The sequence below is a fragment of the Opisthocomus hoazin genome, chromosome 4 (assembly GCF_030867145.1).
Source record: "Opisthocomus hoazin isolate bOpiHoa1 chromosome 4, bOpiHoa1.hap1, whole genome shotgun sequence".
Lineage (NCBI taxonomy): Eukaryota > Metazoa > Chordata > Aves > Opisthocomiformes > Opisthocomidae > Opisthocomus > Opisthocomus hoazin.
In genome coordinates, this window is record NC_134417.1 from 66975767 (window position 1) to 66989012 (window position 13246).

At 46.9% G+C, this 13246-nt stretch overlaps 1 protein-coding gene across 5 annotated transcripts in view; it reads right to left on the reverse strand.

Moving 5' to 3' along the window:
• The window catches only part of PPP1R9A (protein phosphatase 1 regulatory subunit 9A), a 158058-nt gene extending 147206 nt beyond the window's left edge, over nucleotides 1-10852 (reverse strand). For 2 of the 5 annotated variants that reach the window (XM_075419317.1, XM_075419315.1), the window contains exons 1-2: nucleotides 10443-10584; nucleotides 7564-9254 (exon numbers count right to left, since the gene is read on the reverse strand). In XM_075419317.1, coding sequence (XP_075275432.1) covers nucleotides 7564-9030 — 1467 coding nt within the window. In that variant the 5' untranslated portion in view covers nucleotides 9031-9254; nucleotides 10443-10584. Of the gene's footprint in view, nucleotides 1-7563; nucleotides 9255-10442; nucleotides 10585-10776 lie in introns of those variants that run through there. The other 3 variants (XM_075419319.1, XM_075419318.1, XM_075419316.1) reach the window with 2 other exon arrangements.
• Between the last annotated feature and the right edge of the window lie 2394 nt (nucleotides 10853-13246).

Here is a 13246-nt window from a genome sequence, read left to right on the forward strand (position 1 = left end):
TCCATGTTCAATATGACCAACTGCTCCAAAAATGAAGGCAAAATATTAATATAAACTGGGGATGATAGCTCTGATCATAACCTCACGCTTACTCCGTAATGCCCAACTTCCTTTCTTGTTTCATTTTTACTGGATAAATAGCTTTTTACTACTTGGATTATTTTCCTTTACAAGGTCAAACTCAGCTTGACTTCTGGAAACACCTTATTCCCACCTTAGGACTTCTGAACTCTATGACAGTCTTCATTTTTTGAACAACCACTTTTGCCACTCCTTTCAAGTTCTTGGCTAGATTCTCATATTCTCTTTGGCTGGCTTTCCTTCCGATTAGGTCTGCAATTGTTCTGCTCATGTATTCTACCTTTTCTTGGGATGCAAATCCTACGCACTTCTTCTAATTCTGAATCAAAGAGGTTCCAAGAACCCCACCATTAGCTCCCTCAGTTCTTTGGTTCAACTAATTTCAAACCATTTCCCTACAGTTTCTCAGTCTGCATTTTTGAAATTCAAAACCTTTAACTGGAAACCCCTTTCAATCTAAACCTCTGATGCCAGTTATTCAACCAAACTCTATTTCTACAGACAGCTCTTCTAGAATGTCCTCAATGCTTACAAAATCCAGTTCAAAGCAACATTATTTCTTCGTAGTTCAGTAACTGTGTGTGGACGTAACACCCAGGAATAGCAGGTCCCTAGAATTAGTAGTGAAATTATGACCTACACAAGAGTTAAAGTCTCCACAGCATACTGTGACAGGCAAATAACTTTATTCCATCTATTCCAATAATTCCATGTATATTTAACACAAGAAATCTCTTTTGCATATGAAATTACTGTGTGTGAAAGCCTCATCCAGTGAAATAAAACACTATACATAATAATACACTTCATATATGAGATAACCACGTAGAACACACATTTGTTTTAATAATCAAAATAGCAACTTGTTCTGGAATGTTCTTTATCTAAGAGCATCCAGCCTCTGAATCCCTAACATTTACTTCTTGTTCCTTTCCCCAACAAGTATATATAAAAGGTTCTGCCTTTCGTAACAAGATCTTCCATAACAAATATAACTGAAATAAAAGACCAGGTCCCAGAAACGCTCTATCCTACCACCAGAACAAAGAACCTGGTTTTACATAATTAACTTCTACAAATAATCAAAGTTAGCATCACAATCCTCAGTACAACACATTTTATTACTACTTAAGTCTGTAGAATTTCCCATACTTCACAAAACCTCAAAAAAGTATAAGGTCATTTTAAGCAACAGAATGCACACACTTCAAGCTACCCAAGCAACAGCTCAGTATGTTAAACTACTTCAGAAGCAGAGATTAATGGAATTAGCTACCAACTTGCTGCCCATTTTACAGAATTCAAATACCAGCATAAAGGTTCAGTGATTTACTTGACATTACAGGAGGCAGAGCCTAAGCCTACTTAATACCCAGCTTCATGCTTTAGCCAAAACTACTATCTACCCCCAATGTTACAAACAAAGCAGGGACACAGGAGCTTGAGTAGAGAAACAAATTTAAGGAAAGGAAAAATATTATTTCAGTGATTTCAGAAGGAAGCTACACATCTTTATCTGTAAGGTTTCTTAATTAACCCATTCAAAAGTAGATTAATTTCTCAGATTCTGTAATCATTTAAAGTCTAATATAGCCTCAGGATCTTTCTGCAAGTCCTGTCTTCCACATCTGCTTTCAGCAAGTGTCCTAACACCCGCTGGGACTGTTTTATTTATAGAATCGTAGTCTCACTGAAGTTGGAAGGGAGGTATGGAGGTCATCTAAATCCAACTCCATATTCACTTAAGTAAGACATGAATAGAAGCGATGGCAAGTTTGGAGCCAGGGCCTGTATGGTGCTTGTGGATGGGTAACCTTCCCTTACGACTTCTATGATCCCAAATAGTTCATCAACATTTCAACAACAGGTAAATAGCATACTAAACATTTAATCACGCAAAGAAATACTTTCTTCTTCAACACTAAAACTTTAAAATGTTTCCAGCAGACTTTATTTTGATGCTTGCCAGACAAAGGATAATAGTATTCTGGAGTAAACATTTCCAAAGTAATTACAGTGTCAGATTGTGTCAGATTGTTTCTTCACCAATATTTACATTCCCAAATACATTTTAGTGAGAGAAATGAGGAATAACTAAAGGAAAGACTTGCTCCTTTACCTGATTTTTGATAATAAAAAAATCACAATATTTTTCACAAGAAATTTCAAAACAGCTGTTAAATACAAATGTCATTTATATCTCATACTAAACTATAGTCACAGCACTTCTTGTAAAACCTCTTCAAAGGATCACACTAAAAGAGAGACACAGAAACACAAATTCTGATTCCTGAAGACCATTTGAACAAAACACAATCTGGAAAAATGAAACAGTGTAGGGTATAAGATTCAGTCATGCTGCACGACAAAAGAGAGGAAGAACATACAAGGCACGGGCACTGGGGATCATAATCCCTTTGTATGGAATTAGCCGAAGCATGGAAGAGCCATTTGCTGTATCATTCCCATTCCTGCTACCCTCTCTCCCACCTACCCCAAGACTCAGAGGTCCGCAGGGAGTTCCCTTCATCACCACTGCACCCTAAGCAAGCTTTATGGAACCCTGAAAACCACAGCAGCCCCTCCCTGCCCCACCAGTTACCTGCTGTCTGCCATACGGTCCGATCACACGCTGCCCAACCCTCTCCAACCCCTTCGCCGGGCAGGGCCAAGTCAGTGGAGCCACAGGCTGCAAAAGGAGGCTCAGCAGGAGATACCAATTGCTGCTAACAGCTTTAAACAGTTTAACACGTACCTGGTGCCAGAAGCAGGGCACTAACTGAAGACGCAGCCGTGAGCTATCAAGATATCAGACATTCTGGACTTGGAGAGAGGAGCAGAGGTGAACATTACTCTTCCGTCCTAATTCTATCTAGGACAGAGGAAGCGTGGCTCAAAAAGGACTAAGATTTGGACAATCAATACATTTCCATTTGCTGAAGTATGGAAAGCCGTGAGCTAATGAATCTTGCGCTACTGGCAAACCTTCTCCAATTAGCCCTCAGTGTCTGGAAAGTGGCATATAACCCAACCCTCAGAAAACCCTGAAAAACTCAATGAAAGGCCAATAAATCACAGGGCTTCTGCTTTTTTGTGTAGAAGAGTATCCCTGGCAAAACCAGGGTATTTTTTTCCTCATCACATTTACTTAACTTTTTCACCTCTTACACTTGCATTGGCGAGTTTCAGTTCTATCCCTGAGCAGAAACACAGCACCTCAACAGAAGAACCAGCCAGTGCTGATGAAGGCCCCTGTATCACTATATAACCCCCCATACCAACTGGTATATTGATGTGCACGTACCCTGTTTAGTACCATACACACTCACGTCCCACTACCAGCACCAACTCTTAGTCCCTTTTAGGCTATTTTTCAATCGAACAGTGCAAAGCTGACCTAAGCTCCCACAGACACGCACAGCTGCTCGCATCAGCGACACCGCACTCCAAATACCTAGAAACTCTCCAAGTTGGTCATGACCCCTAGGCAACCACCTACTCCTACAGGGACTAATTTTCAACAGAGATGAGATCAGCAAACATATCCCATAATCCTACAGTGGAGTAAATGGCCCACGGAGCACAGGATCTGTGATGGCAAAATTACAGTCTGTAACACAGCAGAATTTCCTATATCCGCTGACTCGAGTCTCTCTCTTTATAGTGAGTTTCTCAATAACTGCTTTTTTTTGCTGCTTGGGTGATACCTGTGAATGCAGCAAATGTAGCAGATATAACGCATGTAGACAAAAGTTATCACTAAGTCGTCTGAACAACACAATTAATTTTTTAGGTTTTAATTAATCTGCACAACAGATTAATTAAAACCAAAGCAAGTCTTGGTTCTTTGTAAATAATTGGGAAGGTTGTAAGATAAGAAACTCCTGAATAATCCCACTTAGACAGCTCAGCCTTGGGAGAGCAGATGCACAGAACCATGGAGATCAGGAGGCTGCAAGACGACCATCAGACTGGAACGAAGCAACCTTGCAGGACATGGTATAGGTGATCTTGGAACTGAGTTTGCATAGAAACAAAGGTCAACCAGCGGATACCATGATGAAGAGTACGAGCCTTCATCTGAAGACCCCCGATGACCACCCAGAGGCGCCAATAGACATGCACGAACGACATTAACATATGCTAATGAGTTCTTGGAAAAACCATGAATATAATAAGCATTTCTTGGAAATGTAACAAATATGTATGTTAACACAGCATAAATACCTAGTAATTGTGTCTTCCCGGCACACACATTTGGGCGGAGCTACCCCTGTGCGCCCAGCGCTACAATAGGGAACGCCCGCTTTCTAAAACTCCAAACTTTAGCTTTAGAGAATTAATTATTTTGCCGATTTCCGGTAACACAGGAGATAAGCAGAATTCAATCTTTATCAGTCAGATTTTATCTATTCATCCTTCTGCCTATACTTCATTACTTCTCATAGTCCAAAGCATTTCCCCTAAAGGGACAGAAGGGATTCCCCTTGGTGGTAGCCGAATCTCTTTGCTCTTCAGTCGCAGGACTCTTCTCATTTACTTCTTGCATGCCTACCTGAAAAGTCCCTTGGAAAAATAGTTCAAAGACGTTTATCTAAACCTGTTGAGACCTTCAAGTTAACAACTTTATGGCAGTAACTACCCACTCATTTCATAGGTTACACATTCAAATGCCAATTTTGTTAATTATTTCAGAGCTCACCTGTAGGAGGAGAGTGGAGGTACGACACTGTGAAATTGGCATTAAATATCTTCAGTTAGGGTTGGACTTTTAACACTGCTATCTAGCATAGTAGTTAAGTACAAATTGGTTCATTTTAATAAAGATAAATTTGGTTTCAAACAGTTCAGAAAATACTCCTACATTGCTTTGTATTTTCTTCTCAGTTACACTATGCATGAGGTGACATTCAGGAAAGTATTAATGTTACTCTCACTAACACACAAAATTGTCTAGAACAGAAAAACTCTTTAATTATTGCTGTCTACTCAGCTAGCACACGCCATGTCCACATAATGAAGGGGTGAGGGGAGTAATTGGGTAAATCCGTCCGCTAGCTCTGTGCGAGGCAGCAGAACACAGGTCCCCCTGTGCCCAGCACCTACATTCTGGGCAGAAACCACCTGCCACTGCCGGCTCACGACCCCCCAGCAGCATGCCGAACTCACAGCACAGGAGCCTGGAGACTGGCCTCCGAGGACCCACCGGGGACCCTCCCTGGGTCCCTGCCTGCAGTGGCGTGGCCAGGCACTGACCCGATGCCACGGGCAGCCCGCCCGGGCTGACGCTGCCTGAGAGTGCAGAGGGAATTATGGAACGCTGCGGAGAAAAGGGAGGAAGGCTCAAGAAGCAGCTTTTGATTTTCCACAACTGTCGTTGCACTACTTCCTCCCCGTGTGAGCCTTCCACGTGGTCTCGCTTCTGCCTCCCCACACGACTAACACAGTGCCCATGCTGGAGGCACCCAGGACAGAAAGCAGGGGATCTCCCAAGCCTCACAGGCCCTCCTACACTGCTCGCTCTCAATGCAGCTTTTATTCTGTTTTCTTCCTACCTACAATAAAGATGCTGAAGTAATTAAAGCAACAATTCTTCTGCTTTGGATAAGCTTGCTAAGAGTGCTTTATGCTTAAAACCATGACAAATGTACTCTTTTATTATTTACATAAATGACTTTTAGAGCATTTTCCTGACAGACTGTTATTATTACTTGATAATAAGTAATCTGAAATTAACATAGGATGAAAACCTTGAGAAGAAAAGAAAAATTTCGTAACTAAATAATTGAGAGAATACTCTCATAGGACTTGGCGTGACAGCATGATTCAGACAGACGATAGCAATATACTGAAGTAAGTATGTCACTGTTAGCTCTTTCAAAACAGAAACAGCAGAAAAAAATCCAACCATCTCAAAAATAAAAACAGTGGAGTCACTTTCTGGATTCTTATCTGTTGGAACCATAATAAATATGATAAAACAAACCTCTGCAAATAACTGGTAGATCTTTCAGAACAGAGAACATCATCATGTCTGTTAGTACAGCCTGAGGGGTAAGGCAGTGGAGGGACAACTTCCATAATCCTTTTTAATAAGTTTACTTCATCATCAAAAAAAATTAAAAAAAAAAAAAAACAGCTAGTTTAATTACGCGAATAATCTAGAGGGAACACAAACACTGTTAAAATTTTTGGTCCATGATGCAAGCCTGAATAAAATACTAACAAAACAAAATTTTAAAAATCCATTATCTCGGCTTGGAATACTTTGTTGCACAGTAAAAAATGGTCTTTTCGAAGCGTGAAGAACACGAGGCCGTTCCCCTTCCTCCACTCTCCAATAAACAGACGTGAAAACCTGGTTGCTTCAGACAAAGATTTCCTAATGCCTACATACATTTCACCGTAACTTAAACCACAGGTGGTGTAAATGCAGATTTTGTAAATCACGTTACTTCAAGTTTGATAGTGAAACTTCTGTTTGCTGATTTAGTAATTTTCATTACTACTCCCACAATGAAAATACAGTCAATTTCAATTACATAACTTTAATTTTAAAATGTTTACATTGCAAGTAGTCCACAATATATGGCTGCTTCAAGAGCCACTTCTTGAAAAATGACTGTGTTTTTGAATTGTCCCTTTGAGACCACATGCACTAAAACCAAGCTGGAAGTACGATACTTTTATACCTAACCCAGAGACTCGGCAGTGAAAAGCTGGTACAACAAAACACGACTAGTTATTCCTTCCCGAACTGAAAGTACTTGAAACAACATTCATAGCTGTAATCCCAAGATACTTATAACAAAAAAGCTCTGCAAGAAGCCCACCCTTCATTAGGTATTTCAATCAACTGACATCTGCCTTTCTGTAGCACTGAGATATACTAGATACACATATACTAATTTTTTAAAGTTTAAAAAAAGTGATGATACTACTAGAAAAGAAGATACTAATTCAGACGCAGAATATTAGCAGCCCTCTACAAGTGAGGCAGAATCCCATTGTACTTCATGACAATGTGTTTAAATACAGGAACTTTACAGAACATCTGATGAGAGCTGAAGAAAAGCCATTCGATCTAAAGAAGCTGTGATTTCAAATGAAAAAAAACCAAGCAGCACAAAGGCCACCAAATACCCACTTCTACATTTCACCGTGTGATTACAGTTCAGTCATATAAGTCAAAACATGCATGCTAAAATTCTCAAACTTCACAAACCCAGCTGTCATTCTCAATTTCTGCTAGCTTAGTCAGCCATCAAGTAGTCTAGGAAATGACACAAAAAAAAAGCTCATCAGAGCTCAGCTTCCTTGCTTCACTTAAGGTTATGCTCGCTGGCTGACTGTAATAAAAACGTGTATTGAAAGATCCTCTGCAATCTTTTCAGACCCGAGATCAGCTGTCAAAATCTACCTCAAATAAGGCCGCATTTGAAAACAAACCAAACCGCAGAAAAAGAACGTAAGAAAGTTTACCTTAATTGGAGCACGGCTAAACTGTATTTTTCTGTTGGCTGGGATTTCATCCTCATCTGGCAATCCATTAATTTCGGAATATTCCATATCAGGTTCGTAACAGTTATTTTCATCACTGTCATCCTGATCATCCTGTTCCGTACCTGTCTCTCCCCAGTCAGAATTATACCTCGATCGTACCCGATACACATTGTAGTCAGAGTGCATATACACATGGGAACTCTGAAAATTATTGACATCTTCATGCACTTCTTTTTCACTTGCCTCATCATAGTGGGGCTCGGTAGCATCTGAAACAGCATCTGCAGCAAAATCACCACCTGCAGCTACATTTCTTGGTACGTCTGCAGCTTCGGGTCTATCAAAGATACCCTCTGCGTGCTCTGACTGTTCCTTCCGTTGCAACAAAACTTCTGTCTCCGTTTTTGACTTACTCCCAGCACAGCTATCCACAGATCTCTCCCTGTCAAGCACGCTGACCAAATCCTGTTGACTCACTGCAGAGCTCTCAACAGAATCGGCACTTGCCTCCGTACTCTTCTTTATTTCTTCAGTTGTTTTCGAACCTGCCAAAGTGCCTGTGGACACCTTCTGTCTCGATGCTGACGGCGTGCTGTTCTGCTGAGAGTTCTCAGCAGACATCACGCCTGCACTCTGCTTGGCTGGGGGAGACCACGTGCTGGCATCTTTCAGAGGACTGAAACCCTCAAGGTTTGCAACCGGGGAGGAGATATCTGTGACAGTAGATGAGAGGTTTAGTGGATAGTGACCAGTTACAGAGTACTCCTCACTGTTTTCCGACTTTTCTACAACGATTACGTTGTGTGAGTCAGTGTTCTCAAAAACCGCGCTGAGCTGACTCACGGTTGGAGAGACGGTCTCTGTCCTTGGGCTAAGACTGTCCAGCGAATCAGTGCTGCCTCTGTGAGACTTCGACCCACACCACTCATCCGCAAGCTCACTGGAAACGACTTTCTCCTTCTTCGGGGAATGGCGATTGGAACGTCCCGTTTCGCGAGCGTTTCGCTCAAACATCTTCCGAGTTTCAGTAAACTTGGAATAGGAAGGACCATCGTGGATAGTATCAAATCTACTAATTCTTTCTGAGACGGATGATTCCAATTTCACGATTGAACCATCCGCTTTTTCTACGAATTCTTTGGGCCTAACTCGTCTCTGAGGTGACGGAGGGCCACCCTTCCCCCTGGTTTTAGGGGTAACTCCAGCACTTTCAGTGGGCTCCATGCCCATCTGCATAAATAAGTTCTTAATCCTATTGACATTTGAGCCATATTTCCTTCCCCTGCTCTGTGAGGCCTCTCCTTCCTCTTTCGCTTTTTGGTCTCCATCTGATTTCGGTTTGTCAAAGGTGCTTTTCAGCGCCTGGAACTCAGTTCTGTAAGCGTTCCTGTGAGGAGAGGCACTTCGGAGGGTCGACCTTTCTCCTGAAGACTCCGTTTTCATCATGTTTACTCCAGAGGCGCAAACTCAGCTTACATAGTTTCTGCGGTACCGCTCTCAGCAGTCTGCCACGGCCGAGATCCTGCCCGAGGAGTGCTTTCCTCAGGGGGCACTGCCCTTCAGCAGGGCCATACTCGGCAGAAGACGTGGCGGTAAATATCTAAACACACGTGGTCAGTTCTGACAAACCAACACAACCGAGGGCTCTCAAGAACAACGGCCGATTTAACCTGCAACAGAAAGGAGGGGTTTCTGAATCACATCAGGTACTCGTACTTCTTTCAGTCTAAGCCACAATTTCCATTTAGTCTTATTTGACATGTTTACAAAAGAATAGTAAAAAAAAACCAAACATACAACCTAAAACTCCACAGACACATGAAAACTTGTCATTACAAACTTTTCCTAATTGATTGGTGCGTAATTTGCAATATCTGTAATATCATTTCATAATGAAAGAACGGATGATCGCGTCTTACCGTTCCCAAAGCACCATATCACCCCACAAACGTGCAGGCAAAGAAAAGGCAATACGACAATTAAAATAACACTACTGCCGTGTTGCTGAGCTTTTCTAAAAATATTATTAAAAAGAAGAAATCCCCAAATCAAGCCTGTGAGTTAGTTACATCCAACTGCAACGCAATTAATGCAGAGGTGATGGGTCTGCCTCCCTGAGGCACTGCAAGCCGACCCTTGCTCTCTCAGAGCAGCGTAACGGCAGAAACGCCACCGACCGTCGCAACCGCGAACGGAGATCGGCCGGCGGCCCGAGGGACGAGCACCGCCGCGCCCGAGGGGAAGCCAACAGCCCCAGCTGAGCCGGTGCGGAAAGCGAAACCCGGCCACAGAAAGTTGCCCCTCGCCAAGGGCAGCGGTTTCAGCACCCGGAGGCGCCTCCGGAGGAGCCGGAGAGACGGCGCCAGGGGCCGGACCCGTTCCCACCCCCGGCCCGGGGGCTGGCAGGGGCCGCCGTGCCGGAGCGGCGGAGCCCCCCGGCCCCGGCCCGGCCGAGGGCAGCACCGGGAGCCAAACGCCTCTCCCTCCCCGGCCGTTCCTCCTCGCTGCAGCACACGGCGCTCGCACCGGGGCGGGGAGCCCCGCCGCCGCGCTCCGGTCCCGCCGGCCCTGCCGGAGCGGGGGGCGCCGATCGCCACCGGCACACGGCGAGCCCCGCCGGTCCGGCGGGAGGCAATAAACTCAACCCGAGCGGACAGCGCCGGAGCCCCTGCGGCCGCGCCGCGCCGGGCCGTGCCGGAGCCGCGGTGCCCGGGCGGCAGCACCTTGCGGCGGGGCAGAGCCCGGGCAGCCGCCCGCCGCCCCCGCGCGGCCGGGCCCCGGGAAACAAAAGCCCAGTGACAGGGCTGCTCCCCCGCCGAGCCCGGCGCCGCTCCCGCCGAGCGCGCACGCCGCCTTACCGAGCCAAGCGCCGCGGCGGGCTCTCCCGGCCTCCCGCCTCAGCGCCGCGCCCGCTCCTCCTCCGGCCCGCGGCGGCTCCGCGCCTCTGTGGAGAACGGCCGCTGCCGCCGCCCGCCTGCCGGGAGGCAGCAACCGCCGCGGCGCCTCCGCGCCATTGCAGGCGGCGGCAAACGGCGGCGGCCGGGGCACCGACACGGCTCCGCGCGCGCACCCGCGGCGGCAGCGCGGGGGGAGAAGAGCCGCCGCGCCCCGCCGCAACCGCGCTCACGCCCGTCGCCCGCCCCGCCGCGGCCCGCCGCGGGGCCGCCCGCCGGCGGGTGACAGGTGCCTCACCTCCTCGGCGAGCCGCAGTGGTTCGCTCCGCGGGGGGCGGGGGCGGCGGCGAGCCGCGCTCCCGCTGCAGCCCGGCCCCGGGCGGTTACCGCCGAGCGGCGGAGGCCGGGCCCGGGCGGCGGGCTTTCCCGCGCCGCTCCGCCGCCGAGCCCCGCCGGCTCCCCCCGCCCCCCTGCTCCTCCGCGGGCGCGCTGGGTGTCCGGCCAGACCCCCGAGCACCGGGCCGGTTCGCCGCCCGCCCGCTTCCGAGCAGCGCCGCCTGCCCGCCCCCGCGTGGGAGGGAGCACGGTCCCGGGTCCCGCCGGCGGGGAAAGCCCCGCGGCCGCCCGCTGCAGGAGCCCCGCGGGGCGGGCGGAGCCCCGGGCGCGCCGAGCGCTCGCTGCAGCCCGCGGCCCGGCGCATTCCCCCCTCGCAGCCTGCGCGGGAGAGTAACGCGCCGGTAACGAGCCCGGGCGAACCGCTACACCGCTCCGGGAGCGTTACCGGCTGTGCTGGCGGGCACAGCGGATCGCCCTCGGAGCGCAGCCCCCAGCAGCACAACTTCGCCGCCTGCCAGCCGGGAGAGCGCCGCGAAGATGTCCCGGCTTTAGGCGGTGGGTAGGCAAACTTCATCGCAGGGCGTGACATCCCCGGGTAATTTGTAAAATTGGCAATCCGAGAAGGTAATGGCTGTTAATCACATAGCAACTCCCAAGCAAAGTTCATTAAAGTAATTGCATAAATATCCAGAAAATGGCCTGGGGATGTACGGTGCAATCCTGAAAACTCGTTACTATGCGCACAGAATGCAGACAGCAGTGACTTAAAGACATGAGGTATGCAGGTTCACGAACTTAATTCATCAGCTTTAATGAGGCCGAAGCATGGGTACTACCCGCTACTCCAAGTGTCCACAGGTGTCAATCCATCTCTAGTTAATCTGATTTGCACCAGGGGTAGGCAGCAGCTCAAAGTGTTTGCCTCAATAAAGTTTAAATAACCAGCACATTAATATTGACAGGCAAACAACAAATCGTCTAAAACATGCCGAAAAACAGCGTTTTGATAAATATGTATGCTAGAGGCCGGGAGCAGGAGCGAGGGGGTTTCCCAGTGCCGGTGACCAGCCCGTCCCGGCGCATTGCATGGCCTTGGCTGAGGCTGTCGCTGCCTGCGGACAGGGGCACCCCAGGAGGAGGGAAGAGGGGTCCTGGGTGCCCCACGGCCACGCCAACATGCAGCAGGGAGAAAGGAGAGGAGACGGGGCATGTCAGGAGCGGGGATCCACGGCAGCTACGGGGAGCTCCCTTCCCGAGGCCGTTTCCCACAGCAGAAGATGAGGGAACAACTGTTCCACCGCTGCTGGCGGGGAGGAGTCCTGCAGGTGGTTCCCTGCAGAAGGACTAACAGCACTGCAACCGACCAGGACGTTCCCCGTTCCATTCCAAACATCAGACAGCTCGCCAGATCTGAGGCCCAGCCTCGCGGCGGTGCCTTTCTATCAGTGTGATTTTGTAGACGTGAAGCTCTGAGAACACTGACAGAGCTGCTTGACTTTTGCAGATAAAAATCCATGAACAGAACTTCAAGTGTCACTGAAGAAGAACATAAAGCAGAAATTCAAACATTTTCTTTCCTTTGTGAATTTCGCCTAAGCATGCGGAGGAGTTGAAGAGCTTTGCATGTACCAGATACGCGTCTGATAGAGTTTCACAATTCACGTACCCAAGCAAAAAAAGGGACACGAGCAAACACTGAACAATCTCTGAAACAATCGAAGCAACTGTAAAGAGACTAATTCACATCTAATTATGAAAAGATATTTAGGAAACTATCCACTACCACTACCATGCCTACATAACCAGAGCCATAAATATTATTAAATCTTTTTTTTCTAACAGAAGTTTTGCAAACAAAATGGCCACTTCTGACCCGTAATATATATTTTACACAGTGTACCCAAGAAAACATTGGTATTATTTCATGGCAGATAGTACAAATGATCTCCATACTACACTTTAGTAGAAAGTAAGGAAATGAGACAACTCACTGACGCCGATAGAAGAAGCACACAAGAAATCTCAAGTTTTCCATGATGAGAGAGAAAATATATCACACTAATGTTCTCCTTAAATGTGTTGTAAGTAGAGAGCATAGACACTCAAGCAGACAATACCCAGCTTTAACACAGAATCTAATGCAAAATTATTTTAAGTAATTTCACATTCCTTTGACACCACCTCAGGTTCAGAACAGCCAAGCTTTGTAGGAACTACTGGCAATTTTGGCTGCTCAATCAGAGACAGTTTGGACCTTAATAGGGGTTCACCCTTGGTCACTGACCTCAAAGATATTCAAACTTACTAACCACTTACTTAAAAAAATTTTCAATCTACATCCTTATTTACACAGCGCCTATGTTAGAGAATATTATCACAGACTCTCGGATAACAAATTGCATTTTGTTTTGATTGGTATGTCACTGTTCAAG